General features: G+C 49.4%; 2 protein-coding genes across 3 annotated transcripts in view; one reads left to right on the top strand and one right to left on the bottom strand.

Moving 5' to 3' along the window:
• Window positions 2101-12485, bottom strand: ZNF473 (zinc finger protein 473). 2 transcript variants are annotated; one of them, XM_005692734.3, is made up of 5 exons: window positions 12035-12485; window positions 8832-9035; window positions 7471-7597; window positions 6018-6107; window positions 2101-4645 (listed from the first exon to the last, which is right to left on the bottom strand). In XM_005692734.3, exons 3-5 carry the CDS (start codon window positions 7568-7570, stop codon window positions 2274-2276), a joined length of 2562 nt encoding a protein of 853 aa, XP_005692791.1. In that variant the 5' UTR covers window positions 7571-7597; window positions 8832-9035; window positions 12035-12485; the 3' UTR covers window positions 2101-2273. The 2 variants fall into 2 exon arrangements, with proteins under 2 accessions (XP_005692791.1, XP_005692792.1); XM_005692735.3 differs by lacking the exon at window positions 12035-12485 and adding an exon at window positions 11552-11949.
• VRK3 (vaccinia related kinase 3) overlaps window positions 13812-25308 on the top strand; it is a 35432-nt gene continuing 23935 nt past the window's right edge. Inside the window, 4 exon segments of the mRNA XM_013971516.2 lie at window positions 13812-14414; window positions 18592-18725; window positions 20201-20350; window positions 20608-20802. Coding sequence (XP_013826970.2) covers window positions 14119-14414; window positions 18592-18725; window positions 20201-20350; window positions 20608-20802 — 775 coding nt within the window. The 5' untranslated portion in view covers window positions 13812-14118.

Genomic DNA, 25308 nt, shown 5'->3' with positions numbered 1-25308 from the left:
ATCAGTAGAGGATAAAGGGGGAGAGGGAAAGTAAAATAAGTACCAGGAGAGCAAAATAATGTTAAATTCTAGCAACAACTCTTGCCTGAGCCCGACTGTATCTTTGTAACTAGAAAAGAATAAACAACATGCAGTCCATACTTCCTCCTCGATTAGGCAGAACTAATGAGGATGGGAAATTGCTGGTTGATGGTGTGCTGACGAACAGCTGAAAGTGAGTGGCTCCCTAGTTGTCCTTGACCCTCCCGGGCTTTGGAAAAACAGAATTAACCATCTCATCATGGGATGGTTTTCACCATCAAGAGCCTTCTCCTCCCAGGACTGTGAGCACTCGACAGTTAGTGACTGTGCATGCCCAGCCCCTGGCTGGGTGTGTGGCATTGAGCTGAGAAAACCAATTAACCCTTAGAAACTCAAAAACTTTTAATCAGAGAACACACACCCAAACGTGAGGGTAGGCGTTTCTACCCTGGTCCACAGAACACAGATTATTAGTTACATAGATACCACACACACACACACACACGACACACACACACATACAAATGGCTGCCAACTTTCCACAGGGCCTCTGACTTCTATCTTTGGTGTCAAAACTCTTGCTTGAATAGCAAGAGTTAGCAATTTGAGTTCCTGCCCCTACCCTACCCCTTGGGTATATATCAGGCCCCTTGCTCAGATACAAAAGGCAGGGAGAAGTTGGACGTTTTCAGCCACTTGAAAACCAGTACACTCCCCACTGGTGTGGTCAGCCGCTAAGTTCTCATTTTCAATAAACCAACCAGTGCAACTCAAGGTGCAAGGTTTTAAATATCCCAGGGGCCCAGAGCATAGACTCCTGAACATTTTTTAGCACCATAAGTAAATAAATTTATATTAAAAAAACAAAAATATGAAAGAATATTAAAAGTGCCAGAGTCCAGTATCTTCATAAGATTGTTTGTGCTTCAGCAAACAGGTGACTGGATCATGTAGCAAGTGGGACACAAAAGCTCAGAGCCGAGGAGGTGCTATCAAAAGAGCTGGTCACGTGGTTCCCTGAAGTGAGACTCAGTTGTAGAACAGGCCTGGACACGGTGAGCAGTGAAAGCGAGGGCCCCAACTCCAAGGAATCACCTGGCAACAAAGAGCGCTCCTCTATGAAATGAGGCCATTCATTTCCCTTTGATTCCAGAAGCTTCACGTCAAGGGCAGCACTTTAAAGTACTGGTGCTCCCCAACTTGGAGCCTATAGTAAAGTGCCTGTGAGTGGCCAGGTTGGACAAATGATGGAGGAGGAACATTCCAGAAGTCATTTCTGTGCATCATTATTTTTGCACCGAGCACATCTTCTGCATAGATCATGTGAACCATGTGGAGACAGTGATATCCACTGCAGCTTTCATAACTGAATCCAGCTATTTACAGCTTTAACTTTCATGATAAATTTGGTCTCATCATTTAACCAACCATTTGAAATGGGAGACTATGGGAAGAGGTAGCACGTGGATGTGCAGGGATCCTTTTGAGAGGTTTGGGAAGCTAGGAGTGGAAAGTTCTTTCTGTGAGATGTTAGATGTTACAGATTCTTCTTGGCTTTTTGTGGGTTAGTTAAGAAAGTATTAGGACAGACCTGAGATGAAGGGAAGGAAAAGGCTACACTTTTTTTTTGTTTCAATAAAGAACAAAGTGCTGACACTTTGGAAACAATTAAGCCAAGGGTATACTGAAGGAAAACTTTGAAAATTAAAGCCATAAGTAATATTAGTAACAACAGTAACTGCAGTTGAATAGAGGGTTACTGAATCATCTCTTTGTTTTAATGTGGAAGAGTGTATCTATTATATCTGATGCATATTTGTAGCTCACACCTGGTGAGTACTATCTGACAGGTACTTGGTTCTAAGTGCTTTGCATCTATTTATGTTCACAGTAGTCTTTTGAGGTAGTAACTAGGATTGTGCCCATCTTACAGATGAGGATACTGAATCCCTAAGAGGTTCCATGACTCTCTGTAGATCACCTAGCAGATGGCAGAACTCGGACTGAACTCAGTAAACAGGGTCCAGTCTACCTGACTTCCAAAGCTCCAGTTTTCATTGTTTTAATGAAACGTGTGCAAATTTTCTAATCAATCTTTATTACCAGAGAGATTAATTACCCATGGCAGGGAGGGGCTTACACTGGGATGGTTTCAACTTTGGGCCTCAGAGGAACATTCTCAGATGTCTGGGAGCCTGCTGCTACCCAGGGGTCATGGGGAGGATTGCTACCTGCTACTTTGGAGTGTGAACTCACTGCTGTCGGCTGAGACCTGAGCAGCAGCACAAGGCTTTCTGACAATGTTGACACTGATATGGTTTTTCCTGGGTGTGAATTCTCTGGTGCTGACTGAGATGGGCCCTAAGGCGAAAGGCTCTCCCACACACACCACAAGCATAAGGCTTCTCCCCTGTGTGAGTTGTCTCATGCTGTATCAGATTTGTTTTCTGGGCAAAGGCTTTCCCGCATTTAGCGCACACATAAAGCTTCTCCCTGGTATGAACTCTCTGATGCTTAGAAAGGCATGAGCCCTGCCGGAAGGCTTTCCCGGATTTCTGACAAATGTAAGGCTTTTCCCCAGTGTGAACTCTCTGGTGGTAAACGAGCTGAGCACCCAGGCTGAAGGTTCTCCCACAGTCACCACACGTATAGGGCTTCTCATCTGTGTAAACTCCCTGGTGCTCAGAAAGGCACAAGCTCTCCTGGATAATTTCCCCACATTCATTCTGCTCAAAGGGCTTCTTTCCGGCCTGAGTTCCCTGATGCTGAATAAGGTGGTTACTGTGGCCCAAGACTTTGCCACACTTGTTAGGTTTCAAGGGCTTCTTCGTAGTGTGGATTAACTGATGTTCTAAGAGACGTGCACTTTGACTGAAGATCCTTCCACATTCGTTACATTTAAAGGGGTGCTCAATCCCATGGAGGGATTGATGTTTGATGAGGGAGGTACTGTAGATAAAGGCCTTCCCACAGTCCCCACATCTGTATGATCTCAATCTAGAGTGGATCCTCTGGTGCCGGATGAGCTGTGAACTTTGCCCAAAGGCTTTCCCACACTGGTTACACTCAAAGGGCTTCACCCTGGCGTGAATCAACTCGTGCTGAGTCAGGTATTTTCTGCAGCTGAAGGTTTTCTCGCACTTGTTACACTTAAAGCACTTCCCACAGACCCTTGGATGCTCTTTGTGCTCGGGTTTCTCATAAAAGATCTCCCGGCTCTCACTGAGTCCTTTTTCTCTAGCATGAATGCTCTGGTGGCAAGTTAGGGTTGAGCGGCAAACAAATCGCTCACCACACTCCTGACATCCATAGAGGGTTTCCACAGCATGGATTTTCTGGTGCTGAACAAGGTGTTCATTGCAGCTGAAGGTCTTCTTGCATTTGGCACAGCTGTAGAGCTTTTCTGTAGTGTGCATGGACAGGTGTCGAATCAGGTGAGAGGGCCGGCTGAAACTCCTGACACATTTGTGACATTTGTGGGGCCTGTAACCCGTGTGAACCCTCTGGTGTTCACTAAGGTGACTGTTCCGGTAAAAGGCTTTCCCACATTCATTGCATTTGTAAGGCTTCTCTCCACTGTGAACCCTCTGGTGGATCTTTAGGGACAGGCTATGGCTAAAGGTTTTCCCACACTCATCACACTTATAAGACTTCTCTGCAGTGTGAACAGACTGCTGTTGGACAAGAAAGGAGCTCTGCCTGCAGGCCTTGCCACACTTCTGATCCTCAGTGGTCATTTTTGTAGCATGAATTTTCTGATGTTGGAGGAGGTATCTGTTTGAGTTGAAGGTTGCCTTGCATTTGGCACATTCGTAGCATTTCTGAGTATGGGTCTTCTGATGCACAGAGAGATGAAAGGTTTGGCTAAAACTCTGGCCACATTGGTTACAATTGTAGGTTTTACCTGGGTGTGGTTTATGACACTCAAAAGGCTGTGAGTTGTGATCTGCTGGACAGTCACCATCTTGACTCTCCCATGGTTCTTCTTCAGTGTGAACTTTCTGATGACACAGAAGGTGTGTATTCTGACTAAAAGTTTCCCCACACTTGTTACACACATAGGATTTGTAGCCTGTGTGAGTCACTGGTTGCATGAAAAGGCAGGAACTCTGGCTGAGATCTTTCTCATACTCTTGAAGCACAGTGGGATGCTCCTTGTTGTGAAGAATCCAGTGCTGGATCATATGGTGACTCTGGCTGAAGCTCTTCCCACACTCACTGCACTTACATGGTTTCTCCCCTCCCTGGATGGTATCCTGCTGGCTGTGGTCTGAGTAGCACCTGAAGTCATTCCCACATTCCTGAGACTCAGCTGGTGCCAGGCTCTTTTCAGGGAGATCAGGTGTCATGGAACCCACTCCTGGGGAAAGGTGGGACTCGGGACTGAGGTCTATCTTGAGTTCATGGCTCTTGAGTTGGTAGCTTTTGCATTTCTCCAGACTGGTAATATCAGACCTCAGAAGACTTTCTGAATCTCCTAGAACACTATCTAACCAGCTTTGGCCTATAGAGGCTTCTCCCAAATGGGAGTTCCAGAGATCATCCTTGGAAAAAGTCTCAGTAATCTCCTGGAAGAGTCCTTCTTCCATGAAGTCCTGAGGCAGAGGAGAAGTCTCAGCTATGCCTGAAAGAGAGGGCAAGTGCAAATGTCTCCTGTTTCTTGGGAGTTAAAGACAGGAGCTGCAGGCTAAGAGCAAACAAAAAGGAGAACAGGTGATGCATCCTGAGTCAGTCCTGACTGGGAAGGGAATGAAGGAGACAGGGCCAGCATGGTGATCCAGTGGGTACTGACATCACAGGAAGAAGAGCCGACTTCAAGAGGTGTTAGGAGGGGGAGCTGGGGGACTTGCTTAGTGACCCAGTGGCTAAGACTCATGCTCCCAAGGCAGGGGACCCCAGTTCAATCCCTGACCAAGGAACTAGATTCCATGTGCTACAGTGGAGACCTTGACACAACTAAGACCCAGCACAGTCAAATAGATATTTAGAAAAAGGGGGGGTGTGGGTGGTGCTGGGCAGCCATGGAGGTTCCAGAGGGGTACTTGCCATCATCAGCCCCATCAGCTAAGGCATACTTCCTAGAGAAGTGTACTCAGTGGAAAAGAAGGATAAATGATGACAACGCAATACCACCGCCACCACAGGAGGACTTATCTGGATGTGGCTATACAAGCTTGGAATCAGCCTGGATGTTAAGGTGGCAGAAAAGGAAACCCATGGTGCCTGTGTCCAAGCAAAACACCTGTGTGCTCAACAGGAGGCTACAGAAGGTCCACGCTCATGAGAGGTGAACCAAAAACAGAGTTGCCTTCTGACAGCTAGGGTGCAGGCTGAGAGTGAGCCATGCGGCCCCCACACCATGGCCTCTGGTTCAGGGGCCCTTCTCCTCATGTGAACAGTCTAACAATGAGAAAAGCTGCTGGCACCCCAGGGAGGGCCCCTGACTCTCCCTTCAGGGATGTCTCAACCAGCACACCCGGGAATCCTGACTGCCTGACCGATCCCCCAGACAAACTGTGGCCTGGGAGAGGGCAGAGTGAATGCTCTTAGCAGTGTTTAGGCCCAGGCTTGAGTCACTAACAGACAGGCCATCTGCTGGGCCAGGAAGGAAGGATGGGCCTGCCTGAAGGCAGGTGAAATAGGTAGACCGGGAGATCCACAGTGCTCAGGGGGCACAAGACAGAAAGGAGGAGAGACTGACTCAGAGAATGGAATGCTGAGCCCTGCTGAGTCTGGAAGGATGCAGAGGGGACAGAGGAAGGGCACCAGAATAGCCACATGCTGAACAAAGAGATACACGGAGATACGGTATACAGGGCAAGGCTCCCTAACCTGAAGCCAGTGCGTGGCAGAGTGAAGCCGAGAGGCAGGGGGTGGAGATGTTCCAGCAGACCTACTGGGCAGGATGGAGGTCTTAAAGACAGAGGGCCCACAAAGGACCACACCCCATGAGCTCCCTCCACCCTCCCCTGAGGGGGCCCTGGCTGCCCACTCACCAGCGTCTGTTGACTCTGGGCTTTCTTTCGCTAGGGCCTCCAGCTTTTCCCCACCATCCAGATGGAAGGTCAAGTTGGGTCTGAGGGGATCTGTAGGGAGAGAAAGGCATTGTCACCAACCAGATGACATCAACATGGGGGGCCATCGGGCTGCTGAGCAGGAACTTCCTGGCTGTCCTGATGATTATTCAGCACCTGATCCAGCTATGCAGGGCTCCTGGCCCAGTGGAGGAGAGGGACCCAGTCACAATCCAGGGTGATCAGAGATGTGACCACCAGGGCTGGGGACACAAAGCATCTGTAACAGCTCTTGAGAGATAAAAGAGAGTTGCCAGGGAGAGTCATGTACCTCCTCAGTCATCCATGATTCACACATTCTCCCATGGACTGGACATACCAGAGGCCTCCATAAGATAGGCCCCCTGATGAGAGTGTGTTGGGGGTCCCAAAGACCAGTCCTGCTTCCTACCCTCTGCAAACTTCCTCAAGGGCAGAAAGAGAGTTGTAATCCCAGGGGATGCATGCTACAGCAGGGAGACAGCCATTGCTGACTTCAAAGATGAGAAGCCATGAGCACAACAAGTAGGTTTCATTTGGCTTTTAGCTGAAAGAGGACAAGGAAAGAGATTCTCCCCAACGGCCCCCAAAAGGAACCAACTATGCCCATGCCCAGATTTAAGCCCAGTCAGACCCATCTCCAGAATAGTCAGAGTCAGTGTATGTTGTTTTCAGCCACACTTGTGGCATCTGTAAAAGCAGCTACAGGAAAGGAATACACCGCTAATAAATACACACAGATGAGTGTCTGGAGGACTAGAGGAGAGCATTCTAAGTGCTGGCCTGGCACAAGACCTAGTTCCTAACACACTGACTCCTGCTGCTCCCTCTTCTATTCATTGAGCCCCCAAAGCCAGTACTGTCTGTTCCAGACACAGGGGCTCCACCAGGGAGCAGCACGAGTTCCTGCCCGCAGGAGGCTCCCACTCTGGCAGAGGGAGACAGACCATAAAATGAGCAGTGAGCAAGCCAGGCAGGGCAGAGGTAGGGAGTGGTCAAGGGGTTGCAGTTTGTCTTAAAGCAGCAAAGCCCCTGAAGTGTCAGCTGGAGGAATTCATCTACTTTGAGGAAAAGGAAAGTGCTGATGGAGCTAGAGGGCAAGCATAGGTTTCTCTTCCCAGGCAGCACTGACATTTGGGGTTGGATAATCCCTGAAATTCTGGAATGTGTGGCAGCACCCCGGGCTCCACCCACTGGATTCTAGGAGTACACCCTCCACTCCTCCCAAGTGGTGACAATCAAAAAGGTCACCAGGCACTACTGATGTTGCAGAATCAGACAACTAAGCACAGTGATCTGAGGCGCTCAGGAGCCAGGAGATCACCCCATAGGTGACAGAGAGCCATGGGTGATCCCTGAGCAGGGCGATGACTCCCAGGGCAGGGGTGGCACTCACTCAGCAGGAAGAGGTTCTGGTAGTTGTCCAGCGCCGTGTCCCAGAACAGGTCTCCCTGCCCCTGCCCCAGCTGTTCCCAGTTCTCCAAGGTGAAGTCCATGGCTATGTCGTTGAGGGTGGCAATTTCCTGGAATGCAGTGGGACTGGGGTCAGGGAGGGGCCAACGGCTCACCTCAGCACCCTCATCAGCCACATGCCAAGCCTCTGGCAAAAATCATCTTGTGAGAAGCTTCAGATGTGAGACCCCATATTTTCTAGGCAAGGACAAGGAGTCTAGAAAAGGAGACATGCTATCCCCTCAAGGTCACAGAGGCAGGTCTGCCTCAGCCTAACATCCACCTACCTTGACTTTTGCTTTTTTCAGTGTTCAAGATTTTAAGTTTAAAAAAATTTTATTTTAAAAATTCAAGCATAGTTCATTTACAGTGTGTTATTTTCTGCTGTACAGAAAAGTGATTCAGTTGTATATACATTCTTTTTCATGTTCTTTTCCATTACAGTTTCTCACAAGATATTGAATAGTTCCCCAAGTTATACAGTAGGACCTTGTTTACCCACTCTACAGTTTGCCTCTGCTCATCCCAAACTCCCAGTCCATCCCTCCCCAACCCCCTCCCCTCTCTGCAACCACAAGTTGGTTCTCTATATCTGTGAGTCTATTTCTGTTTCATTTCCATTTTCATTCATTCATTCAACAAACACCTCAAGGCTTTCTGTATGCCAGACCAGTAATGTTCCTAGGGACCCAGAGATGAGTCCCAATTAGTACTTGTCCCTGTGGAGTGCAGAGTCTGATGGGACTGACAGATATGGGCAGACACACCCCAAGCTGGTGGATCTGTGTTACAGTGGAGGAGGCAGGGTGACCTGGGAGACCAGAACAGGGAGGAGCTAATGCTGCCCAGGAAAGGTGGAGAGAATAAACTGAGTCTTGAAGGCTGTGGAAGATTTACCAGCTGGAGATAGTGGCTGCAGTATATTCTAGCAGAAGGAGGAGCCTGATCAAAGGCAGGAAGCTGGAAAGTATGGGGTAACATTTTCACACAAGGCCAAGAAGGGAGTAGTACAGCTTGTGTGAGGGAAACGGAAGAAGAGGAAAGAGGAGGGCAGGACTCAAGCCATGTAGGGATGGGCTGAGAAACCTAGATTTTATCCAGGGGGCAATAAGGATTTCTGGAAGGGTACTGGGCAATAAGGATTCCTGGAAGGATACTGGGCAGGACAGTGACAGTGTGAGAGCTTTCCTTTGAGACTAATTGGGGGTGGGTGAGAGGGGCATAAGACAGAGAGCTGGAACAAGGCAGGCCAGATGTGCAGCCTCTGGGGATGACAGGTTGGGATGAGAGGGACACTTAACTCACCTCAGTCGTAGCTGATGGAGACCCAACGACCAGTTCCTCATTTAAGTTCCCCCTCCTTCCCCTCCACAATCCTGGCTGGCAGGGCAGCAGAAAGGACTAGGAAACTGGAAGAAAGTGTGCCTTCCTCCTAGGGCTGACTCTGTGGCCATGCTGGAGGAGCTCCCAAAACGTCCAGAAGCAGGAGGAGTGAGGACGTGTGTCTCCCTGCAGGAATCACAACAATTCTATTTACTAAAAGCACCCAGCCCCAGTGCTTCAGAGCCTACACAGCCCTCCTTAGCACTTGTCAGGGTTAAGTACAGTCCGTAAATACCCACGAGGGAGAATGTGGACATTCAGATCTCTCACCTTGCTGGAACCTTCTGTCTTGCTCACCACTGTGGGCACAGTGCCTGGCACACAGTAGGGACTTATATCATCTCTAAGACTAGAGTTCAGGCAAGCTCCAAGACTGTTGTTATTTCTACAACAGCATGACTTCTTCAACTTTTGTTTTTAACCATGACCCACAGTAACACAGATAATAAATACTATGACTTCTCATTTGCATACATAACTGAACAAAAGCTTCGTGAAACAATACTTCATTTTATAAAGTAGGGTGGACTAGGATGTGTACCATTCTATTTACTTCACTTAAAAAAAAAAATATGGTCACTGCCCACTGGGTCACTCTCAACTCATAATAGGCAAAACACGGTACACTGGCGTGGCCTCTCTGTGCTTCCTAAGTGGCATATGTCTACGGGTGTTGAAAGCATTCCACGCCATGAAGCAACACCATGGGTTCATAATTCTTAAGCTTCTGGGCCAAGTATGCTTTAAATTCAGCAATTTTCAGATTATAAAAAGGTAATCCACCAAATATGGTGTAGTTCATTAAAATCCCAGTACCAGGGGGAGGGGAGAGGAATAAGGGGAGCATTTCATAACTGAACACTTCAATATTCCCAGAGCGGAGGTAAAAATATCCACTCTAGCCAGGATAATTAAAAGTAATAAATTATAGCATTTCTAGTCAGGTTCAGGCATCAAATTCATGGAAAAAATATTTGGTTTTCGGAGCTTTCTAGATTTTGTGACCGCAGATAATGGAATGTGATAGGCCTAAGAAGTGACGTGAAGTGCAAGTCGCACAGCCATGTGCAACTCTTTTTGACCCCATGGACTGTCACCTGCCAGGCTCCTCTGTCCATGGGGATTCTCCAGGCAAGAATACTGGAGTGGGTTGCCGTGCCCTTCTCCAGCGGATCTTCCCGACCCAGGGATCAAACCTGGGTCTGCTGCATCTCAGGCAGATTCTTTACCGCTGAGCCACCACAGAAACCTCAGGCCTATGATAAGAGCTAATGTTTTACGCAACAAGGATTTCCTCACAAACAGGTTAAGACTTGACTTGTGAGTATAAGTCAATCCACAGATTAAAAAAAAATTTTTAAGTATAATTAATTTACAATGTTGTGTATGGGGTCTGCATTCCCACAGAGATAGTTTGTTGGAAGCCATTTATAGCTCTCCACCCCTTAGATGGGATGATCCTTCTGAGAGGCCGGACAGTCCTCACCCAGACTTTTCTCTTCATTTCCTTATCTGCCTGGCCCTCAGATATCTGAATTTGATAACTCTATGGACAGTTTCCAAATCCCATTTTGTCCACATCTCATAAACTCTTAGACCTGGGAGGGAAGAAACTGAAGCCCTGAGGTGAAGCTCAAGGTCACCCACTCTGTCATAGTAACTTAAGGCAAATCATTACCAGACTGGAAAGTCTTAGGCCCTGGAGCCAGAGAGTCCTGCCTCTTCCTGGTGTGGGACCACGGCCACATCATTCACCCTTTTTGTGTGTCACTTGCTACATGTACAAAATGAAGCAGAAAAAAAACCAACGCACAATCTCTTATCTACAATTCTAAAAACAAAAGGCTTAGAACCAGAACTTCATTCATAAATTGGTAGTCAAACTGAACCCAAATAGCCACAGGCTATGCATAGTCTTTATTCTCCTTCAGTGTGATTAATGCCTTTTCCAGCAGAAATATTCAATTTCCAAGAATTGCCCCAGATATCACTGGGGGTGTGGCCTAATTATGAAATACTGTTGTTTGGTTTGCCACTCGATGGACTGTAGCCCACCAGGCTTCTCTGCCCATGGGGTTTCCCAGGAAAGAACACTGGAACGGGTTGTCATTTCTTCCTCCTTCCCCACCCAGGGATTAAACTCGCATCTCCTGCATCGGCAGGCGGGTTCTTCACCACCGATCCACCTGCGTGCCCCCGTGCTCAGTCGAGTCTGACTCTGCAACCCTACGGATTGTAGCCTGCCAGGCTCCTCTGTCCATGAGATTCCCCAAGCAAGAATACCGCAGTGGGTTGCCATGCTCTCCTCCAGGGGATCTTCCCAACCCAGGGATAGAACTCGCGTCTCCTACGTCTCCTGAATTGGCAGGCGGATTCTTTACCGCTGAACCACTCACTGGGAAGCCTTGAGCCGCCTGGGAAGCCCCAATTATGAAATACGCACACTATTAACTTTCTAAAATCTAGAAAATTCTGATGACGGAGTAGCTGCTGCGGAGATTACAAGAGAAAATGTGAGACCAGCACCTGGCACACAGACAGCGCTCAAATGAATGGTAAATATCTTGAATTCCTAAAGAACTCCCATTCATTCATTCCTCCAAGAACCTACCCAGCTCTGCCAACAACTTCAGGCAACTCACCTCCTCCTTCTGTCTCAGTTTCATCATCCGAATAAAATGAAATAGAATCGTTCCTCTCAGGGCGGCCGGTTAGCGTTGGAAAGCACTTTAGCAAGATGTGGTGGTGGTTTAGTCGCGTCCGACTTTTGGCGACCCCAAGGGCTGAAGCTTGCTAGGCTTCTCTGTCCATGTGATTTTCCAGGCAAGAATACTGGAGTGGGTTGCCATTACCTTCTCCAGGCGATCTTCCCCACCGAGGGATCGAACCTGGGTCTCCTGCACTGTAAGCGTATTCTTTACCAACTGTGCTACCAGGGAAGCACGTTAGCAAGATCCTGATCCTTTACTCCGAACCAGCGTTCGAGGATCCACCTAGATAACCACAGCCCAAGGCGACGCGCCCAGAACCGAAATTGCCCCAGAAGCATTCCGTCACCCCTCGGGAAGGACCTTGCCCACAAGGCTCCAGAGTTCTCAGTGAGCCCAGCCCCGGTATATCCTCACCTCGAGACTGCAGTCCACCGGATTAACAGACACGACGCCAGCCAGGCAAGAGGCGGAGACGCGACTGCTCTCACAAGCGCCTACTCGTACACACTTCCGGTGCCGGGCGAATATCTTCACGACTGCTTCACCCAGGAGCCTCTGAGCCAGAGCCAGGACTGTTTCCCAGAGGGCTGTGCGGAGGCCTTCTCTTGTCTTCCCATCTCCACCAGCTTCCTTGTCTTTAGCGGGCCCGCTGAGCACGCTGGGAAATAGACTAGAAAAACAATCGGCCCCAGATGGCATTTGGGTATTGTAGACAAGTTTTTGATGGGCAACCAAATCACTCTTCTGCCTTTTCGAGAAGACTGAGAGCGTTTTCCATTTCTGAAGGAGACAGATAGAGTGTCGCCATGGAAACACATGAGGAGGAAACAATTCCTGAGAAGACGCGCGATGGTAAGGGGCGGAGTTGAGGCGGGAGAAATCAGACTGTGACCTCTGATTGGCGAGAAAATGCATCGGAGTTCATCCCGCCTTACGATTGGCCCTATATTGGCACATGCGCAGTAGAAACAGAAAGCGTTCTACTAAAGGTGGAATAGGGTTGGGCGATGAGGGAATAATCCATCCCCCAGCCTTGAGTCACCGGACTGGCCTGCCGCAAAGGTTCCTGGGAAATGGAGTTCCCAGGCAGGCACAGCCCACAGGCAGTCGGGAAGTCGGCATAGGCTGCGCAGGCGCAGTCCTCCGGCGAGAGGATGCGCGCGCAGCGCCTCCCGCCCTAGCGGAAGTTTCCGCAGGGCAACAGAGAAGGTGAGTCCCAGTTCCCCTGGAGGGTCAAGAGAGTCTGGCTGCAAATATTTGTCTGCCCACTCAGCTCGCCAAATCCAGAGGTGAGGGGAAGACGAGGCGGAGTAGGGGCCTAGCCATAGTTCGGTCGTGGTGCCTGTGACGTCAGCGCGACCCTTTGTGGGAGACTGAGCCCTCGGGAGCGGGGATCGCGGGTCAAGATGAGAGAATCTTCTGGCCTCCGAGATAACCTGTCAGCTGCAGCTGTCCGGTCTTGGTGGTGGGCGTGGATACAACGGAGACGGGCAAAGCTAATGGAGAGTGTGGCGGAAGCGCCGCCTTGGTACTACGTCATCCGTGGTCCCTCCGGAGGGCGGGGCCGAGGCAAATCATTTCACTGTTATTCATCCTGCCGTAAGGTGGAGTCTAGCCATTAGCTCTTTTGCTGTGCTGCGTTTCAGGACCTGCCAGGAGGAATGCAATACTTAACACACTCCATATGTTCAGTAAATATTGAACAAGTCAATAAAGAAAATGTATGAATGAATGATAAAGACTGACGAGTGCTGGAGCCTTGGTTTTGAGTCCTGAGCTAGCCAGATGACATTAAAATGGTGACTTCCAGCCCTCGGATTCTTTTCTTCTATACATATTTATTGAGAGTTTACTATAGCTCTTTCCTCGTGTGACTTTCTAAAGTTACTTGCTTATTTGTTTATTAAGCTTGTATTCCCCCACTAGAATGAGCTTTGTCAGGTCAGGAGCTGTTGATTTCCTTTGCTGCTGTAGGAGTTCAGTGAATAATCATTGAATAAATGAATGAAGATAGCATGTGTTGGTTGCATAGCCAATTCTCAATAAACATCAGTCATTATTTTTTACTCCCATGTACAGCAAGCCTGAGTCAGCCTCTCCACGTTTATTCATTTACAGGACACAGTTAAGATGGAGTTTCCAGCCCAGTGAATCTGAGGGCCAGATCGTGACCCCGTAAAGGTACCATCCCCTCGGGCACATGCCTCTGAAAGCCTATTCCCCACCAGCAGCCTGTTCCTGCTCCATCTCTTGTGTGTTGCTTCTCTCAGACTTCATTCCCAGGAGGAAAGTTATCATGGGCATGGCAGTGGTTTCAAGGGCAGACACTGGAGTTTCATGAGTCTGCCCCAAGAGGAACTAGAGAGATCTGAGAGGCTCAGAGCTTAAGATATAGAAAGAAAAAAGGGAGGAATAGAAATATTAACAAATGGAAGATGATAACCAGTAACATAAAGGACTTTGCTGTTCTTTGCAGTTGATAAAAATGTATTCCACTTATGCCGCCAACCATTTTCAAATGTGAGCAGGCTCAGTTGTGTCTGACTCTTTGCAATGCCATGGATTTCAACCTGCCACGCTCCTCTGTCCATGGAATTTTCCAGGCAAGAATGCTGGAGCGGGTTACCATTTCCTCCAGGGATACTCCCGACTCTGGGAACAAGCCCACATCTCATGCATCTCCTGCATTGGCAGGCAAATTCTTTACCACTGAGCCACCCAGGAAGCCACTCTGTCAAATAGGAACTGTTAAAAAGCCCCATTTCACCATTGAGAAGACTGAGGCACAGAGAGGGTAAGTAACATGTCCAGCAAAGAGCACATCTGGAATTCAAATCCAGGCAGCCTGGGCCTAAAGCCTGGGACTGTAAGGACTCCCCTCTTTGCAATTGCAACAGAGACCAGCCTTTAAAGTGAATAAAGGAAAATGTTTTAATTGGATTGAGCCAGGCACATGATCCCACATATATGTGGAATTTAAAAAGAAGTGTCAAACTCATGATAACAGAGTGGAATAGTGCTTACCAGAAGCTGTGGGGGAAAAGGGATATTGATCAGAGAGTGCAGACTTCCTATTGTAAGATGATTAAGTTCTGGAGACCTAATGTATAACATGGAAACTATGGTAAGTCATAATGTGGGTGTATACTTGAAATTTGCCAAGAGAGTAGATCGCAAGTTTCCTCACCACACACACACATACACACAAGTTGCAATTATGAGAGGTGGTGGATATGTGAATTCGTTTTATTATGGTAATTGTTTCATAATGTATACTGTTAACCAAAATTTAGGAAATGGGGACCTGATTAAAATAGGCATTTATTTGAGGTTCGTTAGGACTGCAGCCCAGGAGACCCAGATTCAAGAAGCACTTGAGAACGTCCTAATAAATGCATCAGGACTTCGCTGGTGGTCAGGTGGTTCAGAGTTTACCTTCCAGTGCAGGGGGTGCAGGTTCAGTTCCTTATTGGGGAACTAAGATCCCATGTGCCTGGCTGCCAAAACACACAAAATGTAAACCAGAAACAATGTTGTGAAAAATTCAATAAACGCTTTTATTTTTAAAAGGTATACGTATATTCGTGCTTTGATAAGATAATAAAAAGAAGCAACTTGAATTGTATTCTGTTGGACTACAAGTGGAGGAGGCTTCTAAAGGCAAAAACTGCAAGGCCACAATTAGTTACATGAGTTGTTTATCAAGAATTACAGTTGGAGCTGGCAAGAAGTAAGGGTGCTTGTTAAGCAAGAATTAGTTGGGATCCAAAATGGGTGTTTGGTTACAGGGGAAACAACCCTGACACACAAGATGCCAGGGAGCAGATGTTTCAAAACACTGTTTGTGTCCTTGGGTTAGGCAGCAGTCACAGAAAGTTCAAGTTCCCACAGATTCTCAGTGACCATGAAGTTTTGGTTTTTTATGCCTGAACTATGATCACTGTTTTAATCTCAGTTTGTCATATATGCTGCTGCTGCTGCTGCTAAGTCACTTCAGTCGTGTCCGACTGTGCAACCCCATGGACGGCAGCCCACCAGGCTCCCCCATCCTTGGGATTCTCCAGGCAAGAACACTGGAGTAGGTTGCCAGTTCCTTCTCCAGTGCATGAAAGTGAGAAGAGAAAGTGAAGTCACTCAGTCGTGTCCGACTCTTCGAGACCCCATGGACTGCAGCCTACTAGGCTCCTCCGTCCATGGGATTTTCCAAGCAAGAGTACTGGAGTGGGTTGCCATTGCCTTCTCCATGTCATATATACATATATATGTATATAGGCTTCTCTGATAGCTCAGCGGGTCAAAATTTGCCTGTCAGTGCAGGAGACCCAAGAGACACAGGTTCAGTCCCTGGGGTGGGTGGGTTCAATCCCTGGGTGGGGAAGATCCCCTGGAGGAGGAGAAGGCAACCCCCTCCAGTATCCTTGCCTGGGAAACCCCATGGGGAGAGGAGCCTGGCGGGCTGCAGTCTATGGACTCACAAAGAGTTGGACACAACTGAGCGCACACAGGCATATACTTACACACACAAGTTTTACACTTTAAATATAGACAGTTGTTTGTCAAAGATAAATAAAAGTAATGAAAAAAACCTTTGTCTTGCAAGGTTAAATGAAGTCATGAGCAAAAGTTTATTTTGACTTTGATTTTGATATCCCAGCGAATAACCAGGACTGTACACTAAGAACAAATGAAATAATTTTGCTTTTTTCCTTTTTGCTGTTCAAAATATATTCGTTGAAAATGCCTGTTGTACTGTTATCCCTGTTGAGTTTCTCTACTTCTGTTATGAACTAGTTTCATCCTGCTCTCATGACCTGAGTTGTGTCCCACGAAAATTCGTTCATGGAAACCCTCAACCTGAGTATTTCAGAATGTGTCCGTATTTGTAAATAGGGCCTTTAAAGTGGTAATTAAAATGAGGTCTTTAGGGTGGGCCTGCTATGGGCTAAATGTTTGTCCTCTCCCAAAGTTCATATGTTGAAATGCCCAATGTGCTGGTTTTAGGAAGTGGGGCCTTTGGGAGGTAGTTAGGTGATGAAGGTGGAAAGTGAAAGTGAAGTCGCTCAGTCATGTCCAGCTCTTTGGGACCCCATGGACTGTAGCCTACCACGCTCCCCTGTCCATGGGATTTTCCAGGCAAGAGTACTAGAACGGGTTGCCATTTCCTTCTCCAGAGGATCTTCGCACCCCAGGGATCAAACCTGGGTCTCCCGCATTGTAGGCAGACGCTTTACCGTCTGAGCCACCAGGGAAGTCCTGGTGAAGGTGGAGCTCTCATAAATGGAATTAATGCCCTTATAAGAGACCCAGAGAGCTACCCAGCCCCTTCCTCCATATAAGGACACAGGGTGAAGTTGTCAGTCTAGCCCAGGAGAGGGCCTTTATCCGGACCCAACCACAGTGGTGCCTTGATGTTGGGCTTCCCAGTCTCTAGAACTGCGAGAAGTACGTTTCTATTGTCTGTAAGCCACCCAGGCTGTGGGCTTTTTTGTTTTGTTTAGTTTTGTTGGCAGTGTTGGGTCTTAGCTGAGGCATGCAGATTCTCTAGTTGTGACTCACAGGCTCACTAGTTGCAGTGCTCAAGCTTAGTTGCTCCATGGCCTGTGGGATCTTAATTCCCCAACCAGGAATCAAACCCACGTCCCCTTCATTGCAAGGCAGATTCTTAACCACTGGACCACCAGGGAAGTCCCATGTCTGCAATATTTATTATATTTATTACTATTATTATATCATTATAATATTGATTATAGCCATTTAAACAGACTAAGATAGGCCCTAATCCAATATGCTTGGTATCCTTATAAGAGGAGGAGATTAGAACGCAGACAGAGGGACAAGCACGTGAGGACAGAGTGAGAAGGTGGCCATCAGCACGCCAAGGAGAGAGGCCTCCAAAGAAACCAAACGCTGACACCTTGATGTCAGGCTTCTGGCCTCCAAAGCTGTGAGAAAATACATTCCTGTCGTCTAAACCATCTAGTCTGTGGGAGTGAGCTGTGGCTGCCCACGCTAGTGAATATACCTGCTGTGTCCTCATTTGTCACAAGCTCTCTGTGTGATTTTAGCTTTGATTTTTGTTTAAAGTATTAGGAAATACTCCAGAAATACACAAGGCTTAGAGGGTATCATAGTGAACATCCATTATCTGACTAAGAGTCAGGATGTGGTGGGCTGTGCTGCAGTAATGAATAAACCCTGAAATCCTGGTGGTTTGCATAAGGAGAGTTTATTTGCCAGTCACGGGCTTGCAGTGTGGACCAGGCAGCTGCCTTCATCTCGTGCCCCTGCCTCCTGAGGGCCATCCCTGCAGAGGACGGCTGGCAGAGGAGCTACTGGGGCCCCTAACTACCTTGGCCAGAAAATGACTTCTGCTCATACCCCGTTGGCCAGAACTAGTCATGTGGCCCCAATCTCACTGTAAGGAACCCTGGGAATTGCAGGGGGAGTATGTGGCTACCTGGTGAGCACTCACCGTCTCTCCCATCCCCATCACGTGGTTCAAGAGATGAGCATCACAATTATAATTGAAGACCCTCAGTGCTTCCATGATTGGAGCAGTTCTCCTGCCCAGCTTTTATTGACCTCAAGGCATTCCTGTACCTTTTGTGAGCTCTGTAGTTTCACTCTGCGTTTGTTCTGCCTTGTACCTGCCCTGGGCCCTTAGGGAGAGACTGGACACAGGGGGCAGGAACTCATTTTAGACGTGGCCATTTTGTGGGAATTCCCTGGTGGTCCAATTGTTATGATGCTGTGCTTCCGCTGCAGGGAGCCCCAGTCAGGGAACTAAGATCCAGCATGCCACAGGGTGTGGCCAGAAGGAAAAAAAAAGGCTGCTTTCTGAGAGGGTGTTCCAGGTGTGATAAGTTTTCTTCCTTCTGCATTCTTGTCACCATGAGGAACTCAGGTGACTACTCAACAGCAATAGATTACGTTTTTCAGCTTCCTGTCCCCCCCGCCATTCTGTTTTCCAGCATGATCTGTCCAGACTGTGGCAGAGGTATTGAAGCAACGTTCAAGTTCTGCCCCTACTGCGGAAAACCTTTGCCTACAGAGAAACATGCGGGGTCCCAGTCCTTTGTCAAACCGTTTGCATCATCCTCCCAAGGTAAGAAGCGGGCCGTTGTGCTTCTCCCTGGAGGAGGGGCGATGTGTGTATGTGCGTGCATCTAGGAAGAGCCCACAGACGCCTTTGCAGCCTGCCTGGCCCCGCGTGGATAGTAAAGCCCAGAGCTCAGGCTCTCTCTACTCAGTCTCCCTCTACTCAGGTATCTTTAGCAGACTCAGAGCTCTAAACTTGACATTGACTCATTTCTGTCTCCGGCTTGGACTCCTCCCCTGAAATCTATATCCATATAAGTCAGACTGCCTGCTTGACATCTATCGGGTGTCCCACACATGCCTCCACATGCCCAGAACCAACCTTTTGATAGGCCTGCTGCCCCGTCTGCCCTTCCAGAGCCTTCCCCATCAAGGTAACAGCAACTCAGTTTGTCCGGTTTCTCAGACCTTAGAGTCATCCTCAAATTCTCTTGCTCTCCCACCCCACAACTGCAGCCCTCCAGCTGGTCTCGTCAGCTCTCCCTTTAAAAATCGCTGCTGAATCGGACCACTTCCTCCCACCACCCTGGTCCATCTCACCCACACCAGTGTTGTCGTAGAAGCTTTCTTACCCCTGCTGTCCCTGCTTCTCCATCACCTGTCGTTCTCTTCAAGTGGCAGTCCAAAGGATCCTGCTAAAACAAAGTCAGGGGACTTTCCTGCTGCTCCTTTTCTTTCTCCAGAGGCTCTTCCCAACCCAGGGACCGAACCTGCGTCTCCTGCACTTGAGACAGTCTCCTGCATCACAGGCAGATTCTTTACTGACTGGGCCACCAGGGAAGCCCTAAATATATTCTTTTACTCATTTATATTACTGTTCAGTTTTGAGCTCTGTAAGGATAGGAGTTTTATCCTGGTTTGTAAGCTCTGTTGATTGTAACCTATTGTTTGCATAGCACCCAGGACCATGCCTGGCACAAATTTGGGTGCAGAGAAATCTTATTGATAATGAAGGAACAAAAACTAGTTAGAATTGATCAGGCAGAATTGTAAAGAACCAAATAAAATCTGTGATAATAAAAATAAATATTGGGACTTCCTGGTGGTCCAGTAGCTAAGACTCTGTGTTCCCAACGCAGGGAGTCTAGGTTCGATCCCTGCTCAGGGAACTAGATCCCACATCTTGCAACTAAGACCCAGCACAACCAAATAAATAACATCATGGCAATCAGAAACTCGTAGTATGCTCTAAGCTGTGGCCTAGACACAGCTTAAGGGAGAACAGTGAATTGGAAGATAGATCTGAAGAGATTATATAAAGGAGACCACACAGTGCTCGAGGGTATGAAAGGGGTTCAGACCCACGAAGAAAAGAATAACTGAAAGGAAGAGTGTGCTTAGATTATTCAGGTGAAAGAAGGAGAACCTGGCTGTGAGGGTCAAAGGGAAGAGAGTGGTTGAATATGATCTCAGGGTTTCTGGTCTAATGGTTCCTGGAAAGGACCTTTGTAACTGCCGTCTACATTCGGTCTGCCTCTCTAGGCTCAAGGAGAAAGACGAACACCAGTTCTGAAACATCTTCCAAGAAAGTGAAATGGTCCAGCTATGCTGCCTCCCCCTCCTTATCCCTCCCCTCTGAAGGCAAGAGTCCTGGATCTGAAGACACCTTGAGTACCAGTGGGAAACCCAAAGGTGAGAGTTTTACTCAACCTGGCTTGACTCTCAGTGGGGGGGAGAGAGGGTCATCTGCCAGCGGGGCATCATGCCTCTGCTCAGGCCTGCCTCCCCCTTGCTGGACCCTCCTCCCAGCATCCTCCCCCGCCACCCTGCCTACAGGCTGCCCTTGCAGTCCATCTCTCCATGGCCGGAGCTGACCTCTCCCCTCTCTCCTCACAGCTCCCTACCATCCCCATGGTTGCCTTTCCTTTATTCTGACCATCCTCCTGCAGGGCACCTGAGCGGATCCCCAACTCCCCGTAGCAGCCCTCAGACGACCAGACAAAGCCCTCAGACCCTGAAGCGAAGCCGGATGACCACCTCGCTCGAGGCTTTGCCAGTGGGGACGGTGCTGACAGACAAGAGTGGGCGGCCCTGGAAGCTGAGATGCCTGCAGACCAGGGGTGACCAAGGCATTCTCTATGAAGGTACACTCTGCACAGGTGGGCAGGTGCTGGGCTGGGTGAGCCGTCTTGGAGCCCAGGCAGGGGGGAGAGAACCTCATTCTGAGAACAGAAATGAAAGTGTATCCCAGCAGCAGACCTGCCTCAAGGCAGCTTTCTCGTAGATTTGGGACTGCAGCCATAGTTGCCTACAGCATAGGCGCCTGCAGCTACCGGGCAGGTAGAGTAAGTACGAGCAGGAGGCTGGGAGCCAGGCGACTGGGAGTGGTGGGAACTGTGGCCAACCAGAGAGCTTGTGCCCTGTGTAGAGGCAGCTACTGACCTCACACGGGAGTGCAAGCCCAGTGTGGCTGGGAGATAAGGGCACTGATGACTGTCCTGTCTGCCCTGCAGAGACAGGATGCATGCATGCTAGGTCGCTTCAGTCGTGTCTGACTCTTGGCGACCCTATGGAATGTGGCCCACCAACCTCCTCTGTCCATGGGATTCTCCAGGCAAGAAGACTGGAGTGGGTTGCCATGCCCTCCTCCAGGGGGTCTTCCCGACCCAGGGATTGAGCGTGCGTCTCTTATGTCTCCTGCACTGGCAGGCGGATTCTTTGCCACCAGCGCCACCTGGGAAGCCCGTCTCTGCCACCAGAGATAGGATGGACCCTGCCCCCGAACGCTGGTGCTTGCATTATGAGAAATGAGGTGAGGGGCAGGGAACAGCTCTACAAGAACAAGGAAAAGCACCCAGCGCAGGTTTTTATTGTGGTTAAGAGGTAAGGCGGGGGTGAAGAGTTTGTACATGAGCCAGAGCTTCGTGTGGTTTGAATCGCCACCATTAGCAAAAGAGGGAGCTCCAGGCTTTCTTATCAGCAGGAGGGGAAGAAGCAGGGCCAAGCTTAAAAACTGTCAGTAGGTAAACAAACCCCCATGGACGGAGGAGCCTGGTGCGCTGCAGTCCATGGGAGAAGGAAATGGCAACCCACTCCAGTGTTCCTGCCTGGAGAATCCCAGGGACGGGAGCCTGGTGGGCTGCCATCTATGGGGTCGCACAGAGTCGGACACGACTGAAGCGACTTAGCAGCAGCAGCAGCGGCGGCAAAAAAATGCAGTCAGACACCTTGTTTCAGTGAAGAAAAAAACAACTGTGCTGGAAATATTAGTCTTAATCAACCTGACATTTACTGCGTCCATACTCCAGACCCAGACCCTGTCTAAGTAAGCACTTTATGTGGTTTTGTGAGATTTTTTGTTGCCTTTTTAAAAATTGAGATAAAATTCACATAACATAAAATTCACCACTTTAAAGTCTACAATTTAGTGGGTTTCAGCAGATTCACGATGGTGTGCAACCATCACCACCATCTAGTTCCAGAATATTTCTGTCACCCCAAAAGGAAACCCTGTACCTCTAACAGTCACTCTCATCTCCTGGCAGCGACTAATCTACTTTACGTCCCTATGGACTTGCCTGTTCTGGACAGTTCTGGCAAATGAAGCGGTACACTGTGTGGCCTTTCGCGTCTGGCTTCCCCTTGGCACGATGTTTCCAAGGCCCATCCCGCACGGCTGCCTTCGTCAGAGCTGCCCTCTGTTTACGGCTGGGTAGGATGTGTCTCTGTCACGTCCGGTTCTCTTCGTCGGCTAGCTTTACCTGTGTCCGCTTTGGGCCGTGATGAATAATGCTGCTGCGAACATGTGCATGTATAGGTTTTCCCATGGACATCTGTTTGCTTCACGTTCATCAGTTTAATTCTCACAACCGCTTCACGATATCAGTATGGTCATCGTCCCTATTTTCTCGATGAGGAAAATGAAACCCAGAGGTGTTAATGGCTAGCCCTGGCTCCAGAGAGCTTCCAAGTTTTCAGGAAGAGCCAGAAATGTGGATTCTGAGAGAGGAGACCTTGGCCTTGGAAGTGCCACTCAGACACTCGTGCAGGCAGTTCTGAGCCTCAGGTTGGTTGTCGTGCCGTAGAGCCTGGGTGTTGGAGACAGACCTGGGTAGGGCCGTGACTCGGCTCTCGTGCACCCAGTGAGCCTGGGCAAGCAGCTGTCCCGCAGCGTCCCCATTGGAAAAGTGAGAGAGAGTGTCGTGCCTGCCTCCTGGGGCTGTTGGCCCCAAAGCACGAGAAGGGACAGAGGCAATGAGCTTGGAAAACTGGAAAGGGATCTTGTCAGGCAGAGGCAGCGTTAGTCGTGGAGGGACAGAAGGCAAGGGCGAGAGAGAGGGGAGCATGAAGGGACAGTCGGGAGCTTGCACTCCCTGCTGGACACTCTTCTGGGGCCACTTATTATTGCTCCCAGCCATGCTAGGGGGAGACACTCATGTTACCTCATCCTACCGCTGGAGCACAGAGAGGGAAAGCCACTCACCCAAGGACACACGGCCTCAAAGAGGCAGAACTGGGACTTGAACCTAGGTGTTCTGGCTTCGTAACCATTACACCACAAGAGGGGGAGGGAGGGAGGGAAGAGGAGAGAATCGGAATGAGAAGAGGATAGAGGGAGTGTTGCCAAAATCTTGACCCCCGCTCTGTCTATCAATGCTGAATAAAAAAAATTACAGAGACAGGGTTTGAAGGAAATAGAAGAATTAGCTTTGTCACAGCAGGCAAGCACCTCAAGAACTGTGCTCCCTTCTCTGGTGAATAGGGAGAAGTTTTATATCCCAGTGAAGATCTTGCTTTTTTGGTTTTCTTTCTTTGCAAAGTTTCAAAATGACCGCAGCTGATATCAGGCAGCTCAGCAGCCAGGTGCGGTGTCCCTGAAGTTAGCAGCCCATGACCTTCTTTCTGAACTGCAGACTGCTACAAGAGTGTAGGAGGAGAGGGACGCCGGGTGCCGAGCGTGATCTGTGTGGGGTCAGAGAGCAATGAACCCCGTGAAGGACAAGCCCAGCCACAGGTGTTTGTTAGTGGTGCCGGCTCAACAGTGACCAAGATTGGTAGACTCTCGCGGGCCTGTTCGGCTGGAGGGAGCAGGATGGGGAGAGCCCCAGGGGCGGGGAGGGGAGAGGGAGAAAGGCAAACAAGGCAGGAGGCATCTGAAGGCTGAAGCCACCATGCCCTCACACCAGCACAGGCTCTGGGCCGTGTGTCTTCACCTTCTGTGGCTCGGGTTGTTTGATGAAAAGAGCAAACCCCTTCCCAGCCCGCCAGCGTCATTCATTCTCCTGCAGATACCTACCTGGTGCCAGGCCCAGGTGCTGGCGTGGGCACCGTGGGGCGGGGAGCCGCATGTGGATGTGCTTCAGGGCGGTGTTACCCCGGGACAGGCTGCCCTTGGCTCCAGCCAGCCTGCACCAGTCAGGAGGACGTAGCTGAAAACTGGCAATAAAACAGCGGCAGCAACCAGAACGGTGGTTTTTGCTGCAGTAGCTGACAGTCCCAGCCGACTCTGGGTGCCCCCTGCTAAGTCCTTTATGTCTGTTAACTCATCAACTCATCTTACTCCCGTAACGGTCCTGTGAGATGGCACTCTCTCTTCCTTTGTCAAACACTGAACTGTAACATCACCCTCCCTGGTCTCCCTGGCACAATTTGGGAGGACCAGTATAGAGGCTTCTACGTCCATTTCTGCAGCTGCTCACTGCGGTGTGTGTGGAGAGCTGCTCCCTAGAAGCAGCTAGGATTCAAGTTCAGGCCCGCCGTCCAGGTCTGTGCCCCTGTGGATGGAGGTACACGCCTTGTAGTCCCTTCCTGTGGCCGCCATCACAAATCACCACAATCTTAATGGCTGAAGACAGCACACATTTATTCTCTTCTGGTTGTGGAGGTCCCAAGTCTGAAATCCGTCTCACGGGGCTAAAGTTAAAACATGGGGAGAGGGACTTCCCTGGTGGTCCTGGGGTTAAGACTCCATGCTTCCACTGTAGGGGGCATAGGTTCAGTCTCTGGTTGGGGAACTAAGATCCTGCCTGCCTCACGGTGTGGCCAAAAAAATAGAAAGATGTGGGCAGGGCTGGTCCTGCCAGAGGCTCCTGGGGGAATCCGTTTCCTTGCGGGCTCAGCTCCTGGAGGCTGCCTGCGTTCCTCGGCTTGTGGCCCCTTCGTCCTCAAAGCACAACATCACCCGAGCCTCTGTTTCTGCCATCACATGCCCTCTCCTCTTCTGTGGTCAGATCTCCCCCTGCCTCCCTCTTCCTAAGGGCCCTTGTGATTACACTGTGTGTGCGCGTGCTAAGTCGCTTCAGTCATGTCCAACTCTGAGACCCCATGGACTCTAGCCCGCCAGGCTCCTCTGTCCATGGGATTCTCCAGGCAAGGATACTGGAGTGGGTTGCCGTGCCCTCCTCCAGGGGACCTTCCCGACCCAGGGATCGGACCCACATCTCCTGCCTTGGCCAGCAGGGTCTTCACCCACTAGTGCCACCTGGAAAGCCCTTGATTACACTGGGCCCCCTGGATCCTCTGGGACAGCCCCACAGCGCAAGGCCCTTAATTTACTCACACCTGCAAAGTGTGTGGTTCTAGAAACTCCACTTGCCGCCCCTTAACACACCCGTGTGTTTCTCCCAGCAGCATGCCTGAGCCTGTCCCTG

Source organism: Capra hircus, chromosome 18 (assembly GCF_001704415.2).
Source record: "Capra hircus breed San Clemente chromosome 18, ASM170441v1, whole genome shotgun sequence".
Classification (NCBI taxonomy): Eukaryota; Metazoa; Chordata; class Mammalia; order Artiodactyla; family Bovidae; genus Capra; species Capra hircus.
This window is presented reverse-complemented; position numbering and strand designations above follow the sequence as displayed.